At 59.4% G+C, this 21,944-nt stretch overlaps 1 protein-coding gene across 2 annotated transcripts; it reads left to right on the top strand.

Moving 5' to 3' along the window:
* Positions 1–9,304: 9,304 nt before the first annotated feature.
* Positions 9,305–15,512, top strand: HS3ST6 (heparan sulfate-glucosamine 3-sulfotransferase 6). Of its 2 annotated transcripts, none has more exons than XM_044936017.2 (2): positions 9,305–9,813; positions 14,764–15,512. In XM_044936017.2, the coding sequence occupies exons 1-2, from the start codon at positions 9,431–9,433 to the stop codon at positions 15,377–15,379; spliced, it is 999 nt and encodes a 332-aa protein (XP_044791952.2). In that variant the 5' UTR covers positions 9,305–9,430; the 3' UTR covers positions 15,380–15,512. The 2 variants fall into 2 exon arrangements, with proteins under 2 accessions (XP_044791952.2, XP_006076914.4); XM_006076852.4 differs by having other exon boundaries at positions 9,306–9,843.
* Positions 15,513–21,944: the final 6,432 nt, after the last annotated feature.

Here is a 21,944-nt window from a genome sequence, read left to right on the forward strand (position 1 = left end):
ATCTTCCCAACCCAGGGATTGAACTTGAGTCTTTCATATCTCCTGCATTGGCAGATAGTTTCTTTACCACTAGCGCCACCTGGGAAGCCTGGAGACCGGGCTCAGTGAACACAGAGCAGATGACTGAATTGATGATGCCTGGGGCTTTCGCTCATCCAAGGGTTTCATTTCTTCTGAGTGACAAGTCCAGTGCCAGGGAGAGCCATGACCCTGGTGAGGGTGCTACTCCGGTCCTGTTGGTAGGTCTCAGGACCCCCTGACACTCTGCATGCATGTGGGCAGGGGCCGCACGTGGAAGGGGGCACCAGCAGAGGTCGGTGAAGGTCACCACCAAGCCGGCCACGTGCCCCCACCCCATCCCAGGCCCTGCTGGGGGGTCTAGCGCTATGATCCCCTTCTGAATCAACCGGTCTTCAAGGTCCCCTCAGGGAGTGGGCCCAGGGACCGTGTGCAGGGCGGACCGGCAGAGGCCGCTCGGGCCCCAGGAGCGCCTGAGCAGGTCTGAGCGGCACGGCACTTCCCCGTGGCGCCGCCGGGGGCGCTGCGGCAGCAGCTTCGACCGCTGGGCGGGTCCCCGCGCCGGGCTCCCGCCCGCGCCGCGCTTCCCCGCCGCACCCAGGAGTCAGCGCCCGCATCGTCCCGGCTCCAAGCCGGCCGGCTCAACAAGCCGGTGCCCCGCAACCTCCACCACGGGCAGAGGCCTCCTGGCGTCCGAGGGTGCGGCGGAGGCGCATTTGGTGGGCTTCAAGGCAGTTACTGCTCGGGAGACTTCCCTGGTGGTCCAGTGGCTGAAACCTTGCCCTTCCAATGCAGGGGACCCAGGTTAGATCCCTGGTCAGGAAACTAGATCCCACGTGCTGCAGCTAAAGAACCCGCATGCCACAGCCAAGGTCAAAGAGCCCACATGCCGGCAACTAAGACTTGGTGCAGGGAAATAAATAAATAGTAAAAAAGAAAAAGTTTCTGGTTGAGACTTCCTTGGCAGCCCAGTGGTGGAGACTCCTTGCTTTCAGAGCAGGAAGCAGGGGTTATGCTCTGGTGTGGGGAGAGCAGTGGAGGCCTAGTGTGCCCCCTTCTGGAGTCCGCAGAAGTAGACAGAGCTGGGGGCTGGGAAGGTGGTGACTGATCCCTCCCAGCCCCAGCCAAGCCCCAGACCCTTCTCCAGGGCATTTGGTTGGGACCCACCTGCTCTGAAGCCCCAGCCTCCTCTCTGTGGCCCTTCCACACCTTCATTGTACCTGCTGGCCCACACTGAGTGCTTAGTTAACTGCTCAGTGTCTGACTCTGCGATTCCATCGTCTGTACCCCACCAGGCTCCTCTGTCCATGGAGATTCTCCAGGCAAGAATACTGGAGTGCATTGCCAGGCCCTCCTCCAGGGGATCTTCCCAAGACAGGGATCGGACCAAGGTCTCCAGCACTGCAGGAGGATTCTTTACCATTTGAGGGGGCACCAATTCCTGAGGTTCCACCTCCCATGCATCTTTGTCCACTTCTCTCCCGCACAGTAGAGACAGCTCCCAGCTGTCCCCACCAGTGTGGTCTTTGAAAAATAATCATCAGACCAGGTAACTTCCCTCAGTGGTTCCCTCACGCTCTGCCTGCCAAGGCTCCGCAGAACCCCCTCTCTGGCTTGATCCTTGATCCCTGACTCCATAAGTGGTAGCAGAGTTATTTATTTATCGTAACTGTGTTGTTTATATTACGCACACCATCTGCACCCAAACCCCCTGTGCCTGGGCCTCTAGATCAGGCAAATTCCACTCTAGAGTGGTGGAATCTCATTCCCTTGATCTTTCCCAGCATCAGGGTCTTTTCCAGTGATGCTGTTTTCATCAGGTGGCTAAAGTATCGGACCTTCAGCTTGGAAAGATTGAGGGCAGGAGGAGAAGGGGTGACAGAGGATGAGACGGTTGGATGGCATCACCTACTCAATGGACATGAATCTCGACCAAATTCTGGGAGATAGTGAAGGACAGGGAGGCCTGGCGTGCTGCAGTCTATGGGGTCACAAAGAGTCAGACACGACTGAGCAACTGAACAACGACAATCTCTTTCCCTACCCCAAAGAGTGAGCCCTGAAAGGGGGCTGCCTATGGCAGCACCAGATGAACGTGCATAAAACCGCACTGCCTCTGCTTGCTCCCTCTGCGGGAGCCACATAGTCTCAGGATGAATAAACCACACATCTGTGTGAGTGTATCCATGGCCTGGAGGAGGCAGGAACCCCAGGACCACTTGTCACCCTACCCCTGGCCCTGGGCTCTGCTAGAAGAGCTTAGGGGTAAGATGCGCAGGGAAGATGGTTGGTGAGGTTCTGGCAGCAGACAAGAGGGGGGCTGCCGGGAAGGGGGTTACCTGCTGATAATCTCCTTCCGCCCCAGCACCTCAGCTCCCCCAGCACCTGTCTCTAGGCGTGACTTGTTCCTTGTAAAACTGTGGAGATTATCTGTGTTGCAGCCTCTGGCTTCATGTCTTATCATGTTTCATCTCCAGTCAGGACATTTACAAGCTCCTGTTGGCTTCAAAGGGCTTGGCAGCTGCACTGCTAGAGGCTGGAGTAGAGAGGAGAAGGCCCCATGGGCTCTGCTCCCTGGGATGCCATCTGCCTGCTGCTGGTGGCTTTTTGGTCCTTTAGTCTCGGTCGGTGTGGGGTGTTTATGCTCCATCTCTGAGGCCGGAGCCCCTGGGGTGTACCTGGAAGTTGGGGGAGGACAGGGAAGCCAGTGTCAGAGAAAGGACAGTGTTGACCATATGGGGGACAAGGGCGGAATCACTTCTCTGAGGAGAGTGTGGCGGTCAGGCTTGAAGGTCCTGTTGTCCAAGCAGGGAGTCTGCCACTTAGCGGGGGGTCTGGAGGGGAGTAGAGCAGAGTGCAAGGCACATGTCCAAGATGCTCGACCCCGGGGCTCTGGGCTCTGGATCTTCCCAAGCCCCAGTTGAACAAGCCTGGCTGAATGCCCATCTGCCCGTCTGTCTGGCCAACTGTGGGCATGGGGTGTTTCCCCTGGAAGCGCAGGGGATGGGTGGGCATGGGCCTCCATGGGGGGCTGTTCCCTGGCCTTGCTGGCTGTGAGTAGGTCACTGGTGTGCAGGGAGGTTCAAACTTGGGGCTCTCCACATAGGGCAGGGGATGGTGGCAGGGGCCGGTGGGCAGGCCTCTGAAGCCCCTCTTGCCTGTGTGTATGTGAGCATGGTCCTGGCCCTTGCAGAGCATGGGCTTCCTGAGCTTGCACTAGCCCCCAGCTCTTGATGGAATGTGTTCAGCCCACGGGGGCCCTCTTCAGGGCACAGACAGACCTGGCCACAAAGCCCCAGCGGCCTAACATGGGGGTTCTTGGATGACTTGCAGGCTTCCCCAAGGCTCTGAGAAGCCCGGCATGCGGCTGCAAAGCTGGAGGAGGTGGACGGGGGACAGAGGGAGTCCTGTTTCTGTGGGCCCCCCTTTCTCCCCTCTTTAGACTCACCTTGGGTCTAAAGGCGGTTACCAGCCCTCTCCTTTGTAAGGCTGGGACTCCCAGCCTGGGAGGACTGTTATAAATGGAGCTGGGCCAGGCTGGTGGGTGGGAAGCAGTTTGCAGGGCCCACTTATGCGTCCTGGACTTGGAGCCCTGCCCTCTCCTGGGGAAGCAGGGGCCCGGTGGCAAATGGGCCTCTTTCTGCCGCACCCCCCAGGAAGACCCAAGGGAGAGGGGTGGGGGTGCCTGGAGGCAAGCTGGGGCCATTCCTGCTCGGGTCTGGCTCCTCCTGGCAAACCCCAGGGCCCCAGGCAGGCTCGGCGCATTTGTGTGAACACGCAGTGTGCCCCTTCTCCTAGGGATCCTGTTCGCCCTGCAAGCATTTCTGTCCTTCTGTGTCCTCACGTTTAGCTGGTCTCTGGGAAGAAGATCCTGCTGCTACTTCTGCTGTGTTGCTTCAGTCATGTCTGACTCTGTGACCCCATGGAGTGTAGCCAATCAGGCTCCTCTGTCCATGGGATTCTCCAGGCAAGAATACTGGAGTGGGTTGCCATTTTCTACTCCAGGGCATATTCCCGACCAGGGATGGAACACGCATCTTCTGCATTGGCAGGAGGGCTCTTTACCACTAGTGCCACCTGGGACACCCTGGGACTAGGGAGGCCCTTCCTCTCCAGCCTGGTCCCCAGGAGGACAAATTAAGAAGTACTTAGGGCTCCCAGGGTGGGAGCACCTTCAGGGCTCCCCTTCTTGTGCCAGAGTCGCTGTCACATGCCCACTGCCTCCGTATCATAAAGAGCTTAAAAGCCAGGCACCCAGAGAGGTGGGGGCTGGTGTCATCTCCGCCCTATAAAGTAGGAGAGTGAAGTTCAGAGAGGCTGGCTACCTGCCCAGGTCACACGCTGGGAGGGGCAGAGCTGGGCTTGAGCCCGCCATCATCGCCGAGAAGCCTTGCTGCTGGCTTTGTGCTGTGCTGCGCGCCCCCCTCCCCATGGCCTCCTGGCCCTCGCTCCCTACCAGACTGAGCTGGGCTCTGGGGGTGGGTGGGGTAGGTGGGGAGACGTCTCTCAGGGGCGCCTCCCCGGGAAGGAAACCGCATCCTCTATATGCTCGGGTAGACCCGGCATCTGAAGTGGAAAAACCCCACACAAATCAAGGACAGCTGGGCCCACCCTCGGCCTCAGCCCCCTCCCCTCGGCTCCCCTCTCAGACTGAGGAATCCTAGAGGGCTGCGGGGCAGTGGGTCTGGGGGGTGAGGGTGTGGTTCTCAGGGAGGAAGTTTCTGGAAGCCCCGCATGTGTGAAATCTCCCCCAGCTGTGCCCCATGGAGGGAGGGACTGAACGGTGTTATTAATCATTTTCCAGAGCAGAGCTGCACACCCTGCAATGCTGCCTCTGGGGGCCTGGGCTGGGGAGGGGACAGCCTGGGAAGGAGAGGAGAATGGGGGAGGGGCTCCACACCTAGACTGTCTCAGACATACATGCAGAATCAGTCACTCAGCCACTCAACAAAGTTTCATGAGCACTCACCATGCTTAGGCAGGGAGCCACAGAAGGGATCAAGACTGACTCCATCCCTGGCCTTGCAGAGAGCATGGGTAGGTGGAGGAGGTAGATGGAGATCAAAATCGCCCACAGGGAAATCATTACCGTCTGCGAAGGAAATGCAGACCCAAGTGGGCTAGCTGGCTCATAGACCTGTGAGGCCAGGCTGGTCTGTCCATCCACCACGACCTTGCTCCCTGGACTCTCTCCCTGGGGTTACCCGCTCTGGCCCTCTCCCAGGGATGCTGTGTACTTGACCCAGCTCAGTCCACCTCCTCTTCCACATTCTCCCTGCTCAGGCCCTTCTGCCATATTAGATCCAACTTCTCTGCATGTCCGATGGCTGGCCAGGGAGGGTGAGCAGATGGACTTTTGCCTGGCCCCTGACTGGGCAGGGGACCCAGACGAGGTGAAACGGGAATTGAAATTGGGCCATGTGGAGCGCTCAAAGCTAAGGGGCTCCTGGGGAGATCAGACTGGACAGAAAGGCCTGGTTGACACCTGATTTTTCTGGACAGGAAGTGTGACCAGACAGGGCAGGAGTTAAGCCACTTTCTCAGAGCACAGGGACAGCCACTCGCCCTGAGTCCCCATGGCCTACTGTCTTCTGGGGCCCCAAAGTGACTTTTCACCATGTGGCTCAAAGAGGGTGATCCACCTTCCCTAGGTCACACAGCCAGTGGTGAGCTGGGGCTGGACTCTGATGGCAAGGCAGGGTGGAGGGGCCACTCAGACATCCTGGGGAGGAGGGAAGGCAGCAGCCCTGAGGTTGAGGAGTACAGAGACGTAGATGCTGAAACTTCCATATTTAACCTTCAAAAGGACTCTTCAGGGAGTTCCCTGGTGGTCCAGTGGTTAGGACCCGGCACTTCCACTGTCCTTGGCTCAATCCCTGGTTGGGGAACTAAGACCCCACAAGCTTCATGTAGTTAAAAAAAATGAAAGAGGACTCTTCATAAAGGGATAAACATAGTTACCATTTGACTGGGCAATTTCACTCTTAGGTATATACCCAACATAAACGAAACTTATGCTCACATGAGATTTTGTAAATGAACGTTCACAGCTGCATGATTCTCAGTAACCAAAAGGTGGGAAAAAGCACAACTGATGAATAGATAAGCAGAACGTGATCCAGCCACACAGAGTATTATGCAGCCATGAAAAGAGCGAAGCACTGACACTCACACCACAGTATAAGCGACCCTTGAACACACTAGGCTGAGTGAAAGAAGCCAGCTGCAGAAGGTCATATAATGTATGATCCCACATATATGATACGTGGAGAAGAGGCAGATTCAGAGACAAAAAGTAGATAGTGGTGGCCAGGGGCTGAGAGAGGGGAGAATTGATGCTTTTGAACTGTGGTGTTGGAGAAGACTCTTGAGTCCCTTGGACTGCAAGGAGATTCAACCAGTCCATCCTAAAGGAAATCTGTTCTGAATATTCATTGCAAGGACTGAGGTGGAAGCTGAAACTCCAATACGGCCACCTGATGTGAAGAACTGACTCATTGGAAAAGACCCTGATGCTGGGGAAGATTGAAGGCAGGAGAAGGGGATGACAGAGGATGAGATGGTTGGATGGCATCACCGACTCAATGGATGTGAGTCTGAGCAAGCTCTGGGAGTTGGTGATGGACACGGAAGCCTGGTGTGCTGCAGTACATGGGGTCGCAAAGAGTCAGACATGACTGAGTGACTGGACTGAACTGAGCCGCTAACAGGTCTGGGATTTCTTTCTGGAGTGATGAATATGTTCTGGAATTCATTGTGGTGATGATTGTACAACACCGTGAATATGCTGAAAACTGTTGAATTTGAGAATGGTGGCCGAATTAGATGGCTGAATTGTATGGTACGGGAATTGTGTTTCATTGAAGCTCTTCCTTCAGAGTCAGGATGGAGTTTTCCACTTTAGGGACCAGAGGTCTGGGCTGGCAGGAGCCTGAGGACAAGCTCTAGAGGAGGAGGAGGCTGGGACCCACTCCCCCGGGAACGGCCTTGGCTCTACACGTTCTCCGCCTCCCCACCCAGCTCCCATCACTGTGCTCTCTGAGCTGAGCCTTCTCCTGGCCGACTGGGATGCTGTCCTGCCACTTGCCTCACCATCATCTCTAGAAATCCTTCCTCAGCCTCTCCCTCCACTCCCATCCTTCCACTGGCTGGTCTTTATTGAGTGCCTGTCGGGTACCAGGCTCCATGAGGTGCTGGGGATACACTGGTGAACAAACATCCCAAGGCTGCCATCCTGGATGTCCCCAGATCTGCACCTACCCCTCACCTGAGAGGGCTTCCCTGATGGCTCAGATGGTAAAGAATCCGCCTAAAATGCAGGAGACCCGAGTTCAATCCCTGGGTTGGCAAGATCCCCCGGAGAAGGGAATAACTATCCACCCTGAATATTCATTGGAAGGACTGATGCTGAAGCTGAAGTTTCAATACTTTGGCCACCTAGGATGTGAAGAGCTGACTCATTGGAAAAGTCCTTGATGCTGGGCAAGATTGAGGGCAAGAAGAGAAGGAGATGACAGAGGATGAGATGGTTGGATGGCATCACCGACTCGATGGATGTGAGTTTGAGCAAACTCCAGGAGATAGTGAAGGACAGGGAACCCTGGTGTGCTGTAGTCCATGGGGTCACAGACAGTCGGACACGACTTAGTGACTGAACAATGACAACTCACCTGGGAGCCAGGTGGTGGGTGGAGATAGGGGATCAGCTGCCAAACACTGAGCAGACTCTTGTCCCTGGACATCACTCCCCCACCTGCAGTGTGTTCAGGGTCCTGCTGTTCTTGGTGAATTCTTCCTGGAAAGTCTCCAAACAGGTGTGTGTGTGTAGGCCGGGGACTAAGGGAAAGGCATTCCCAGGAGGGAGTACAGCCAATGCCTAGCCAATGCTGGTGCTGGGGCAGGGAGACAGAGGGGCCACCAGGGTTTAAAGCTGGAGTTCAGAGCCCTGAGAAGTGGTTGCTGAGGTTGTGGGTGGGTGCTGCAGGTGGAGCGGGCGGCTCTAACGAGAGCCAGACTGTCTGGAACAAATCCTGTTTTAAGCTAGACCAGAAGAAGAACTTCCTGTGACCCTGCATGTGCTGGCACGCACCTGAGATGGTGCTTTGCCAACACTCCGCCCACGGGGCTCCTGCCTGAGTCTTGCCTTGACAAGCAGGTGCAGGTATGGCATCTGGGAACTGGGCTGGGACCCTGGTCAGTGGTTTTCACCCCTTGGCTCTGCAGGTGGGTCGTGGAGGCTCCTGCCCTGGGGGAAGTTCTGCAGGGTGCTCTTAGGTCTGGATACCATTAGGCCCAGGAGCGGCCTGTTAACCAGCAGAAGCTGGGGCGTTGGTTTCTGGGCGCTGACTGGGGGAAGCCTGGACTCTTCGAGGAGTTCATGCCCACCTGCCCCAGCCCCGAGGCCAGGAAGGCTGGGGAACAGGCAAAGGGAGGACATGGGTTCCATTCTGTCTGTCCCTGGGGCTGGCTCGCCCTCTCCTGGCCGGCCTTCATTGTGCTGTGCTAGGGGCTCAGTGAGCCTGGGGGATCAGAAAACTCCCTGAGTGTCCAGTGCCCAGCAGGTCTCCACTGGGATGGGCCCTGAGTCTCCCTGCCCCTCAGAGGAAGCTCTCTCAAAGGACACCTTCTCCTTCTGGTTTCCCCAGCGCAGGTAGGTCTCCTGAATTCTTCACATCTCCAATACAGCCGCTTCACCAGTGTCAGAGATGGGTCACTGACATCCCAGGGGGACCCCGGGGGACTAGGCTGCACATACAGACAGGTGGAAAGGCTCAGGAGACAGGTCTGAATTTCACTGGGCCTGTTTCCCCTGAGCATGTCTCCCAGACTTTAAAATGGTAATCAACTTGGCTAGTCCTCTCCAACCGCCCTGTCCGTGCGTGGCCCTGGCGTAGGGCAATAGCAAACCATGTCAGTAAGGTGCGCCCGGTTCCCGCCGCAGACTTCCCACTTTTCCGGAGCCCCTCTGAGCACCAGGCCCGGAACCGCGAGCCACCTTGACCCACTTGCTCCGCCCGCGCACCTGCCGCGCCGCCAGGCGCGGCGATCGGCCCTCTAGGAGCGGGTCCTTTGGACAGCAGCGCAGTCCTGTCACCGTCCTGCGGCCGCCGCCGCCGCATCCCGAGCGGGCTGGGGCCTGGGGTCTCCGAGAGGGCGTGTCAGGCTAGTCTCTGAGGCTCCGAGTCGCGCCCGTGGGTGCCGGCGCGTCCTGGGAAGAGCAGTGGTCTAGGCGGGGCGGGGCCTCTGGGCGGGGCGGGGCCTCCCGCCGTCGCACTGGTCCCGCCCCGCTCGCAGAAGACCCGGCAGTGGGGCGCAGAGCAGAAGTCGGGCGCTGGCGGGCTGCGCGCGGCACTGGCGGGGATGTGCGCCCTCCTGCAGCCCGCGCTCGCAGGCCTGGGCGCGGTGCGGCCCCATGGCAGGTAGCGGCGGCCTGGTCGGCGGGGCCGGGAGCAGCCAGGGCACCGCGGGAGGGCCCGGGGCCGCGCTTCGGGCGTCCCGTGCGCCTTTGCTGTTCGCCGCGCTGGTTCTCGGCGCCTACTGCCTCTGCGCCCTCCCCAGACGCTGCCCGCCGGCCGGCCGGGTCCCCGCGCCGGCCCCTGCGCGCGCCGAGCCGCCCCGAGCATCCCGCAGCCCCGGGGAGCCCGGTCTGCCCGTGGCCAATGGCTCGGGCCGGCGGCGCTTCCCGCAGGCCCTCATCGTGGGCGTGAAGAAAGGCGGCACGCGCGCCCTGCTGGAGTTCCTGCGGCTGCACCCCGACATCCGCGCGCTCGGCTCGGAGCCCCACTTCTTCGACAGGTGCTACGAGCGCGGCCTCGCCTGGTACCGGTGAGCGCCCGGGCCCGTCGGCCCCATCGGTTTCCTGGCGGGTGCCTTCGGGAAACGGCGTGGTGCGCTCCAGGGGCCTCGCTGGGGCGCGGCGGGGCAAGGACTCAGGGTATCTTCTGGGGCTGAGACCAACCTGCGTGCGGGTTGAGATTTGACTTCCTGCAGTGGATTTTATGGAAAAGAAGATGGGTAGCCGTGGGCTCCCAGAAACTTTGAAAACTCCGGGGAAAGCCTTGGCTAGGGGGCTAGAGTGTGATTCCGGCAGAGAAGTAGTTTCGAGCCACCGGAGTCTGAGGCGCTTTGGAAATGCTTCGTGCTCAGTCGCACCTCTCTGCCGCATCTCTCGGGGAAGGAAAGCCTGTCTAAACTCTGGTCAATTACCTTATGGAAGGGCCTCCCCGTTACTTGCAGCCTCCTAGAAGTATCTGTCACTCCATTCCCACCCCAAGATCCCTGATCCTGGAAAGAGGAATCCTTCTCCGCAGTCCTGGGGGTCTGGAGAAAGTCTGGTCTTTACAAAAGAGGAGGGTGCCTTTGAGTCAGTGTCCAGGGATGGGAACTGGGACCCCAACTTCATGTCATGGGGCTCTGTAGCCGCCCTCATTCCCACCCGGTATGACCTTTGGGGGTTGGAGGAATGAGGGGGCCACCAGCCCACGCTGAAGTAGCCTGTCCTGGTGGCTGATCAAACACCGGCTCCTCCCTGCGGAGGTTCTCAGGGAAGAGTGAACGTGAGGCCCTGCCTGCTGCCTCAGGCACAAGTCTGCCTCGGTGTCTTATACTTTCCTTCGGGTAAATGAGAGCTTACAGATGGAGAGTGAGTCACCCCACTCCCTGTGGCACCCACCTCATCCCCAAGCCCAGGCCTAACCCCTAAGGGCCAGGAGGACCCTGCCCACAGTCACCTGGTGAACAAGCAGAGAGTGGGGGGTGGCAGGACCCAGACTCTTGACCTCCATGTTTACCAGGCTTTCTGCACCCAGACCCCACCCGGCCTCCATCTCCTTTTTATCTTTGCTTTTTGCATCAGAATCACTCAAGGATTTGCAGGGTTCCTACTGAGAACTGGGGGTCTGGCTCCTGAACTCTGAAGGACGGCTGCCTTTAGGGGTCTGGGAAGTTGTGTGGTGATGGGGGAGGTGGGTCCATCCTTGGACCCGAGTGTCTGAATCCCTGCATTCTCGATGCTTACGGAGAGACCACTGCCCGCTCTGACAGTGCTCCAGCATCCCAGAGCATCTTTCATTTACCACTTCTGTGCACAGGAGAAAGAGGGGGAGGGGAGGGAGAAGGGGGAGGGAAAGGTAGGGGAGGAAACACTGGTAACCAAAGTGCAAACCTCAGAGCTTGGCCCTGATCGGCTAATGAGGGAGGGGCTGCAGGGGCATCTAGAGCTGGGTTCTCAAAGAGCCGGGGGTCTTGAGACCCCCATCCAGACGGGCCCTCCCTGGGCACACACTCCAGCTTTGGGGGACTGGCCTGGGGAGCCTAAGGGGCCTGAGAGGAAGCCAGCTGGACCCAGATTCCGGGTCAGGTCTTCAGCTCTGGGGAGGGGTTCTTGGGCCCCTGGCATCCCTGAGGCCCGAGATGAGGAGGGGTGGGGGTTCCGGTCTGTTTAAGTGGTGGAGGAGGAGTCCTTCCTCCACCCAGCCTCTGTGGGGGGAAGGGGCACCGTCCCTCCTGCCCCTCTAATCCGGAGCTGTCCCTTGGGGCTGGCTAGCGCTGACCTCTCACTGCTGGTGCAGGCCTGAGCTTCTGGAGGGCACGTATCCACGTGCCCTCCAAGGGAGGTGCCGACACGTGCACAGCTGGGCTTCGTGTTGCTCCAGACACCTGTGTCCCTGAACCTGACTGTCCTTCCAGCGGCCGTGTGTGTGCAGTGAGCCTCTGAAATTCCACCCCTGCCTCAGTCTCCCTAGCTGCAAAGAGGATGCCCAACCCCTGGTCAGGTCTGCTCTCAGGACCCTGGACCCAGCCTCCAGGGCTCTTTCTGGGTGGTGGTTTGGAGCAGTGAGCAGAGGAGTGGCTAATGCCCCAGTTGAGTTCTGGGGACACCAGTTCCTCCTGGGCTGTGACCAGGCGGTGTCTCGGGCCCTTCCCTTGGCCTTGGCAGGCATCCTGGGCTGCTCAAAGCTGACCTTGGCCAAACCAGTCCCCCTCCCTGGTCCTCATCTCCTCCCTCAGGCTCTTGAGGGTCCTTCTCCTTGGGGACTGGGGCCCTCAAGTGTCTCACACAGCACTTGTTCATCCATTTGCTGACTTACCGATCACCTTCTGTCTGGCAGAGGCTGGGGCCATGCAAACACCCCAAAATCTCGGTTCAGCAGGAGTGCCCTGTCTGGGGGCAAGTGGGGGCTGTACTCTGACTGTGGCATTTTGGAAAAGCAGACAGACCAGGAGGGGTGCAGGTCTGGGAACCCCCTTGGCTCCTGGCACTGTCCTGTTTCACATGGGAACCCTAGCTGGCTCCTGATGAGTCCCAGGGCCCGCAGGATGGGGCCCAGGCGAGGTGTGAGACACGGAGGAGGGGCGCCGAGGTGGAGGGAGGCTGAGACAGAGAGGGGTCCGGGGCAGAGGGGGAGCTGAGAGGGGCATGGATGGCCCCCCAAGGCGGAGGGGCGTCCTGAGGCAGAGACAGAGGGGAGGAGTCACACAGGCTGGATGGAAGCCGCAGGGAAATGCAGACCAGATGATCAGGGAGCGCGTGTCCTCGGAGCAGCCCGTCAGATGTTGGCCGTGGGGGGTCAGAGTCCTGCCCCTCTCATCCTTTCCCCCTTCTCTCCTGCCCCCCAGGAGTCCCCATCCCCACCTTCCTTCCTGCCCGCCTGCCTGGGGGACAGGCTTCTGAGGCCCGTGGAGGGGGGCAAGTCATTGATCCCATTGATCTTAGCTCTCCAAGCTGCTGTGTGGCAAGCGTGGGCACCCCATCCCATCCCATTCCCCTTCCACGGTGGGGCACCTCCCCCTTCCTTGGAGAGAAAGCAACAATGGGCGCTAAGGCCCCTGTCAGTCTCCCTGGCTTCCTTGCAGCCCCTCCCCCCAGGTGTGAGGGGATGGGGCTGCTCAGAATCGGGGTGGCCTGTCTGGGAAATGAGAGAGGGTGCTCCTGGGGTCACCGGGCACCTGGGTAGGAAGCGGATGGGAAGGGGTATCAGTCGGTGAGAAGGGTCCTGGAGCGGTCAGGGCTGGTTCCCTCCCTGCGGGGGGTGCTGACTTCTGCTGGGGTCTGGGGGCACTGGCTTCTGTCTGTGAGTCTCAGCGTCGAGGTCCAGTGTGGAGAACACCCCTCCTTCTGACCTCCCTCTTGTGGGAAGGGGGGTTCCCTGAGCTGGCCATCCCAGGCTGCAGCCCTGGACTCGGCCCTGGGCCTTGTCCCCACTCCCAGTCTCTTTGAACTCACCCTGCAGTCCCCACCTGCATTCCGGGCTGATACCACCTCCCAACAGCTGCAATGCAGGGATGGGGTGGGGGCCCATGCCCTCCCTAGCACTTCCTGCTCGTCTCTGAACCTCAGTGTGCCTCTCTATAGATGGGGCAGTGACTGGTGTGGAAGGAGTCCCAGCTCACTCCTGGGATGTGGGGGAGCAGAACTGTCCCCCATAACTTCTGTAGACTGGCTCTGCCCAGGGCTTTATTTCAAGGGATGGGGGCAGCTCCCGTAGCTGGCCGACCACACTGCCTACCCCACTCCCTAGAGCTAAATGAGGGTGTTGGGGGAGTGGCAGGACCCCCGGGACTCCCATGTGCATGTTCTCTGGTCCTGACATCAGCATCCTCCAAGCTGGTACCCTAACTCGTGTGTCTGTCCACCTAGCAGAGCAGAAGAGGAGCCTGCCTCCCCAGAGCCGAGTCTGGGGGTCACTAGGCTGGTTGAGACCTCAGTTCTGTCCTGTCTGTCACCCTCCTGGGGGTGGGGGGCAGTCCTAGGGGCTGTCTGCGGGGGCGGGGCAGCTCTGTCAGAAGCGGGCAGAGACCCCCCACCTCTGGAGCGCAGGTCCCAGCCTCTGCCTCTGTTGACCTAGTTCCCTGCCCTCCCTTGGAGCTGTTTGCTCAGCTGGCCCCACCGCTGCACCCTGCCCCACCCGACCCAGCTCTACTGGTTGGCAGGGTGGCCTCGGGACGCTGCCAAGGCGGGGTGCTAGAAGGGGCTTCACCTGCCCTGGGATAGGATCAGTGCCCCCCAGCCCTGGGCCAGAGAGAGGGGACTGCTGAGAAGGCTGCATGCAGCCCTGCGCTCTGGGTTCCCAGAGGGGTCTGGGCAGCCCTGGCGGCTGAGATGGGTCCTCAGGCCGCCTCACTAACTTCTGCAGTGTCCTGGGCTGGGCTGTGGCTTTCAGCTTTCTGGGAGGTGGGGAGTGGGTTGGGGAGAATTAGCAGGGCTGCTTTCAGAGGCCGGGGGGGCGATGGGGGGGGAGTGACGGAGAGGAAGGCGGGATGCCCTTTGCTGGGGACACTGGTCAATAACTAATGACCTAATTCAAGGGACGCCATGAGCCACTTAATGAGAGTGTGACCAGGGTAATTACAGTGCAGGGGCCTACGGGGGTTGGGGGGACAAGTAGAGCCTTGTGGGCGGTAGGCCTGGGGCCCCTGGCCTCATGAGCACCAGGTCTGGGGTGAGAGGCACCCGTGTCAGGGTTGGGGTGCAGCTGAGCCCTGTGGGGGTGTGAGCAGCCTTGCAGGATGGGCCCCACTTCCAGCCTGCCCCAAGGCTGAGCACCCTCATGGTCCACACCCCAGGCTGCCCACGCAGGCACTTTGGATGGGTGGGCCTGGCAGGGTGGGCAAAGGGGAGGCTCAGCTACCTTGGAGGTTTGGGGCTTCCCTGGCGGAGGAGGTTAATACTGGCCCTGGGGCAGATCTAGTGTGGGAGGAGGGCCAGCACCCACTCACGCCCCCTCTCCACACTCCGTCCCGCAGGAGCCTGATGCCCCGCACCCTGGACGGGCAGATCACCCTGGAGAAGACCCCCAGCTACTTCGTGACACGGGAGGCCCCACGCCGCATCCACAGCATGTCCCCGGCCACAAAGCTGATCGTGGTCGTGCGGAACCCCGTGACCCGGGCCATCTCCGACTACGCACAGACCCTCTCCAAGACCCCGGGCCTGCCCAGCTTTGGCGCCCTGGCCTTCCGCCGCGGCCTGGGCCCCGTGGACACGGCCTGGAGCGCCGTGCGCATCGGCCTGTACGCGCAGCACCTGGACAACTGGCTGCACTACTTCCCGCTGTCCCGCTTCCTCTTCGTCAGTGGCGAGCGCCTGGTCAGCGACCCCGCCGGGGAGCTGGGCCGTGTGCAGGACTTCCTGGGCCTCAAGCGGGTCGTCACGGACAAGCACTTCTACTTCAATGCCACCAAGGGCTTCCCCTGCCTCAAGAAGGCGCAGGGGAGCGGCCGGCCGCGCTGCCTGGGCAAGTCCAAGGGCCGGCCCCACCCGCGCGTGCCCGAGTCCGTGGTCCAGCGCCTGCGGGCCTTCTACCGGCCCTTCAACCGCAAGTTCTACCAGATGACCGGCCAGGACTTCGGCTGGGACTGATGGGGCCAGGGCCCACACCCTGTCTGGGAACGCTCAGTGACCTTAATTTATGCCCATCACCCGGCCAGAGCAGACCCTGGGCACACGCTGGGCAGAGAGAAATATTTACAAAATAAAGTTGGCATCTGTGTTCTTCTAGGAGCCCTTGAGGGTTGGAGGGTGGGGCTGGAGGTGCCACCTCCTGGAGGTAGAAGTGGAAAGTGAAAGTTGCTCAATCGTGTCTGACTCTTTGGGACCCCATAGACTGTAGCCCATCAGGCTCCTCTGTCCATAGGCTTCTCCAGGCAAGAATATTTGAGTGAGTTGCCATTCCCTTCTCCAGGGGATCTTCCCGACCCAGGGGTTGAACCTGGGTTTCCTGCATTGCAAGCAGATTCTTGACCATCTGAGTCACCAGGTCAGACCCTTGGGGGTTGGGGATAATCATGACTGGGGACCATTCATACCAGGAGTGGACAGAAACCCGAGCCTTATCCATCCCTTGAGGTGGGCAGTGAGATTGGCTGCCTGTCACAAGTGGCAACTTAGGCTCAGAGAGGTTAGGGGCCCGCTCGGTGACACACAGCTCCGCCCTGGTGACTCTGGAGACCACCCTCGGGCTCTCTTCTCAGCCCTGGGAGGCCGAGCTGGGCCGTCCCTGTTCCAGGTGGGGAAGCAGAGGCCCCAGCTTGCCCACCTGAGATGAGCCTGTGCGGCTCTCCAGGATGCACCCACGATCCCAGCTCACTCTGTGTCCCTATATGCCCAGTGAACACCTGTTCGTGGAAACCTGGTGGACTCTCCAGACAGCGGGTGTGGGGGACTCCTGTGTGCAGAGTGGTTCTTCTGACAGCCTCCAGGCAGCTCCCTGCACAGCCCTGCATCACCCCCCAGGCTCTGACCATCACAGGCCCCGCCCACCAGACTCTGCAGGCCACGCCCACTCCCCCGGCCCTCTGGGCCCCACTTTTGTGGTGTTTATCCAACTTCCTTCCCTGAGGATGGGCAAGCAAGAATGCCCAGCTGCAGCCCAGCTGCCAGCTCGGCTCTTAACCAGGCTAGGCCAGACTGGGGCAGGCTGGGGTGCCCACTCCGTCTGTCTTTCCCTAGAAACCCAGGGCCCCCTCAGTAATGATTGTCACCTGCCTCTGGGCATAGTGCTGTCTGTCAGGTGCCCGCCAGCTGTCCTAACTATGATCTCCAGGGCCCCTTAGGCCCAGGCCTGGCACACCCTGGCCCAGTCCTTGGGTCCGTGTCAGATGGCCAGGCTGGGCCGGGGCTGGTGGAAACAAGGTGGCAGATGTGGGTGGGTGTGGACGTGCCCACAGCCCCCTCCCCCCAGACTCAGATTCCTGATCTGGGTGTGGGGGAGGGCTGGCTTGTCACAGTGGTGAGTGGGGGTGACACCCTGCTCTGGAATCCTGCTGGGTGGTGAGCACCCGCCTTGGCAGCTCTGCCTCACTCCCCAGTCGTCCAGTTAGGGCCAGCACGGGGCAGGAGGGGAGGCCGTTGGCCCTGCGGCCAGCCTGGACCTTGTGTGTTTCTTCTTCTCCTGGGACCTACCCTTGTGCAGACTTTCGCCACCTCCTGAGTGGACGGCTCCGGGGGCACCTCTTCTGTTTTCCTGCAATGAGCACTCTGCACACACGGCAGCCAGAAGGGCATCTTCAGAGTAACCCAGATGCTATTATTTAAAATCCTCCAATCTTCTCCCCACCTTCTTGCTTCTAGAATGAAGACCGGATGCCTGACTGAACCTCTTAAGGCCCTCCGAGGCACGTCCCTCTGCCTGGTCTCTGGCCTTCACTAGCTAGCCTCCAGGCTTCTCCCCATCGGCTCCTCCCACCTGCCAGGACCTTGCCTGCCTCAGAGCCTTTGCACGTGCTGTTCCCCCTGCTGGGGATGCTGTTTCCTGCAGAAGGTGTCAACTGAGAAGGAGGCAGCTGTAGGCCCCGCAGCTGAACTCTCAGCTGGCTCATTTCTCCTGAGAGGTGCTTAGAGTTCCTTTCACAAGCCTGCCATGTGACCCCCTTCTCCTTCCCGAAGCCTCCTGGATGTAGAGCTGGTGGGGGCCCTAGCCTGTCTGGTCTGGGGGCCAGGCCCCACTCAGCAGGCAGTCTGGGAGCAGTGAGGAGAAAGGTGGACAGGGTTGCTCTGCTCAACCTGCTGCCCATGGAGACCAGGCTGAAGGGCCAGCGCCCGGTGCCCGGTGCCCAGCTGGGCCTCGGAAGGCCCTGAGGGCAGCCGTAGGGGTCCTCCTGGCTGTGCATGGAGGCGGGGCTCCGCGGGAGAGCCACCGGCCTTTAATTAAAGCCCCTAAATTGCTTCCCCAGCTGTTCAGTGGGTTTTCCATGTTGGAATGTTCCAGATGGAGTGAGCAATGCTGATTCAATTACCCTCTTCCTCTTCCTCCCAGTGGAGAAGGAGATGGGGTTGGGGGGGTGGCTGGGGGCTCTTCAAAGCCCTGGGTGTCCGGGAGGGGCTTGGAGCTGTTTGGGGAGGTGGCTGCTTCAAACTTGGGGGTGCTTTTCCTCAAGTACTTCTAGCCATGGTTGGTACTGGTTCCAGTGGGGTGAGGACAGCGTTCTCCACTCTGAGCCTTATAGGCACTGGAGACCCCGAGCAGACCCTGAGGGCCTGAATGGCTCCTGTATCAGGCTGGAGACCCAGATCCAGCCTTCCCATTGACCCCAAAATCCTTTTCTGTCATGCATCCTAATTCTAGATGGGGGGAGGAGCCCCTCAGTCCTGGCAACTTTTTTTTTTTTTTAAATATTTATTTATTTGGCTGCATTGGCTCTTTAGTTGTGGTGTGTGAAGTCTTAGTTGGGGCATGTGGGATCTAGTTCCCCGACCAGGGAACGAACCCCGGGCCCCCTGCCTTGGGCACACGGAGTCTTAACCACTGAACCACCAGGGAGGTTCTAAGTGCTGGCAGCTTGACTTTCATCCTCCTGCCATCCGTGGGGTCCCTTGTGCTCCTCCCCGGGGCTCTCTGGCTCTGAAGTTGCTTTCTCTCTTTTCTGCGTGTCCACATTATGCTTCCTGAGGAGCGGGACCACCTTCCAAAGTAACAGGAAAAGCACAGGGGCGGGGGCGGCAGGTGGCTCGAGTGGGAGGCAGACAGGGGAGGTCAGGAGACGGAGGGCTGGGTAAGGAAACTGTGCCTGTGGAACAAGCCCTCTGTGGGTACAGAAGAGTGGAGAACAAGTGTGCAAATAAAACTTTGTACACCAGTGTTCGTGGCTGCTCTCTTCTCAAGAGCCAAAGGGTAAAATCAACTCGTGTCCATTGAGTGAAAGAATAAACAAACCATGTCCATCCATAAGATGGAATACTATTCCGCCATAAAAAGGACGAAGTAGTGACAAACCAACAACATTAGCACACTTGGAAAAAACTCAGTGAAAGAAGACAGTCACAAAGCATCACATATCTTATGATTGCATGCATAGGAAGTTTCCAGAAGAGCAAGTCCATACACAGAGACAGGAAACAGATCAATGGTTTCTAGGGGCTCAGAGACTGGGGCGGGGCCTGGGGGTGAGCACTTAATGGGCGTGGTGGTGGGTGCACAACCCTGGCTCTGCTGTCGGGGAGGTGCCCTGTCCCCAGCCACGCGTCTTCTACCTGCGCCCCCAGCCCTCAGCTGAGATGGGGCCCTCCGCAGGTCTCTCTTCTCCAGCCGCTTGGTCCCCGAATGTTCAGCCCAGCTCTGCATTCCCAGGAGTCGCCTGGCCGGCCTAGGTTCTTCTCCCTGCCCGCCTCGGGCAGCAAGCTGTGGGGGGTGAGGGGCTCACCTGCCTGTCTCCTGTCTCTCAGCTACACTGTCTGGTGCTGCCTGCTGTCCAATGTCTGAAAAGCATGATTTTGCAGGGTTTTGTCCCGTTTTTCAGTTGTTTCAGGCAGAAGGGATAATTCAGCTCCTGTTACTCTATCTCGGCCGGAAGCAGAGAATTTCACGTCAGAGAGAAAGAAGTGACTGTGTCATCCTGAAGAAAGAGACCAAACAGCCCTGGCCGGGCTCTGGACCGCTGTCGCCGTGAATGGGACACGTCCCCTCCAAGGATCCCAGGATGGGCAGGGCTGACTCCCAGCGGACTTCCTGGGGCAAGTCTGACCACTCTGGCCCACGCTGGGACTGGCTGGAGGCGTGTGCCCACCACGGTGTCCACGGTCACTCACCCATCCCTCCTGCCTGCTTCATCCTCATCTAAGACTCAAGGAGGGTCCTGACATCTAGAGGTGAAGGAGCCTTTGGGTCACGCCGCCGCTGTCGGGGGAGGGAGGAGGGGGACGTGAGCTCCCTGGACCTCCGAGGGGCCGGCGTGCACAGGCCTCGCCGTCAGAGAGTCCAGCTCCGGGATGGACCCAGGCAGACTGGTACCACGGGAGGTGGCTTCGAGTCCACATACCTTGTTACTCAGTTGCACTGAGCTGTGCGTGGCCCTTGACTGTCTCCGCAGGCTCAGGGGGCCACTGAGGGCCTTGTGGGGCCAACACCACCTGGAAGGGGGGTGCGGTTCTGAGCAAGACATGCCCTGAAGAGGGGGCTGTCAGGTGGAGGGGCTCCAGGTTCTGGGAAGAGGGTCTTGGGGCTTCTTGTACAAGACGTGGGGGTGAGCGGCTGATGCTGGGTGGAGATGCACTGTCTAACATGCTGGGGGGCATGTCTGGCCCCCGTGGGCACACTCTGCTCCTTAGAGTCTTGGGGACTACGGCACCTCTGGGGTCCCTGGTGCTTCTGAAGGTCAGAGGGGTCTTCCCAACCTCAACTTGGCTCCAGAAACCGCCTGCAGGTTGCCCTTTCCTCTGACTTCCGTCTGGTTGTGGACACCTAGGACCTGCAATTAGATCCAGAGGTCCAGGCTGTGGACCAACTGTCTCAGATTGTGCCCTTGGGATTTTCATTCATGGAGGTGAATGGACTGGGTGATGACACAGAGAGGCCAATGCCATTAAAAGAACTTTTATTCATTTATTTATCTGTGGCCATGCTGTGCTAGCCTGTGGGATCCTATCTTCCCTGGTAAGGATGGAACCCATGCTCCCTGCAGTGGAAACATGGAGTCGTAACCACTGGGCTGCTAGAGGAGTTCCATAAAAGAATATTTTTATTACTTACATTTCTCAAGAGAGAAGGGGCATGCCATGCCATGGCGGGCCACCTGGGGAAGCACTAGAGTTGGCCCAGGAGGAGGAAAGAGGCCAGGGAAGCTGAGATCACAGCCTTGGCTGGGGCTTCCCAGGCAAACACAGGATAAGGGGACAGCCCCTAATGGGTGAGTGTGTTCTGGCAGAGGGGGTGACCCTCTTTGTCTGGTCCCTGGCCTGGGTGACTTCGGCAGGGGGAAGGGGTTGACATTGGCTTGGTGGGAGGATTGGAAGTGGAGGGGTTCACGATGCGGGCCCTGGGTCCAGGGCAGATGTAAACAGCTGCGGCTGGCAGGTTGGCCCTGAGATTAATGGTGCCATGCAGACAAGCATGGAATCTAAGAAAACACAGTCAGAACATCAGCCTGTGTCCTTTTGTGCTAGAGCTGTCCCTTTGCAGCCCTGGCCCCTTGCTACACCCTGGACTACAGCCCTCACGCTGGGCTTTTGTCTTTGATGTGAACTGTGCTCTGGCACATTTTGGGTCTTGGGCCGCTGGAGCCTTGGGTTGGGCATGTGTCTGAGACACAGTGTCCACTGGCCAGGCACAGCAGCTCCTCACAGCTCGTCCCACCCCACCGCACCCTGCTCCCCTCGGAGACTCTTTGGTCCGCTGCCAGGGCAAGGATGGCAAGCTGGCTTGGGGAGGAGAGATTTGCTCAAAACACTGGGTGGGGTTTGAAGGTGGACACGCTGGTGCAAGCTCAGGACAGCTCCAGGAGGCTGGCCAATGTGTCGGGGTCCGGAGGCAGGGCACCACCCTTTGTTCGAGGGCTGCCCGGCTGTATCTCCTGACAGCTGAGGGCAGAGCCTAGCTCTGAAGGCCTGGCTCACTGGGGCCTCTGTCCATGATGGCCACCAGGAAGACCCATGAAAGCCAAGGAAACCCTCCAGGCGTGTATGGACTGCAGACCACTGACCTCGGGCATTGTCTCTGACCCCAAGCCTGCTGCCCTGAGACCGTCAGCACCGCCTTTCAGAAATGAGGAGACTCCTCTAAACTGATCCGCGGCACAGGCACTGCCCAGCCAGCCAGGGCCATCAGACAAGAGGCTGGGGTCTCTTCTGCTCAGAGCCAAGCTCCAGGCTTTCAGGCCGAGGAATTCCTGCTTAATCTGAGCCACATTGCCTGTGCTTTCTTGGAAGAGCCGAACCAAAACAGCCAGTCAACCAAGACAGTTAATGCAAAACCGTTGCCAGGACGATTCCATACACCAGGGTGCCGAGCAAGGGGAGAGTGGGGTGCAATCAGGCCGGGGAGAACAATCAGAGATCTTGTTCTCCAGTCTCTCCCTCCACGGGAGTTCCCGGCGGCTCTGAGCACCCAAGGAAGAGCCTCTGACCCGACAGCCACCTGTGGGTCAGAACCTATCACCTGCTTCTGTCTGCCCTGGGAAAGGATGAGTATCTGATGGAAAGCCTGATGGTATCT

Source organism: Bubalus bubalis, chromosome 24 (assembly GCF_019923935.1).
Source record: "Bubalus bubalis isolate 160015118507 breed Murrah chromosome 24, NDDB_SH_1, whole genome shotgun sequence".
NCBI lineage: Eukaryota > Metazoa > Chordata > Mammalia > Artiodactyla > Bovidae > Bubalus > Bubalus bubalis.

Bases quoted from the DNA above. Each gene is read 5' to 3' on its own strand.
- HS3ST6 (XM_006076852.4), top strand. From the start codon at position 9,431: ATGGCAGGTAGCGGCGGCCTGGTCGGCGGGGCCGGGAGCAGCCAGGGC. The intron at 9,844-14,763 runs GTGAGCGCCCGG...TCCGTCCCGCAG, and splicing joins CGCGGCCTCGCCTGGTACCG to GAGCCTGATGCCCCGCACCC.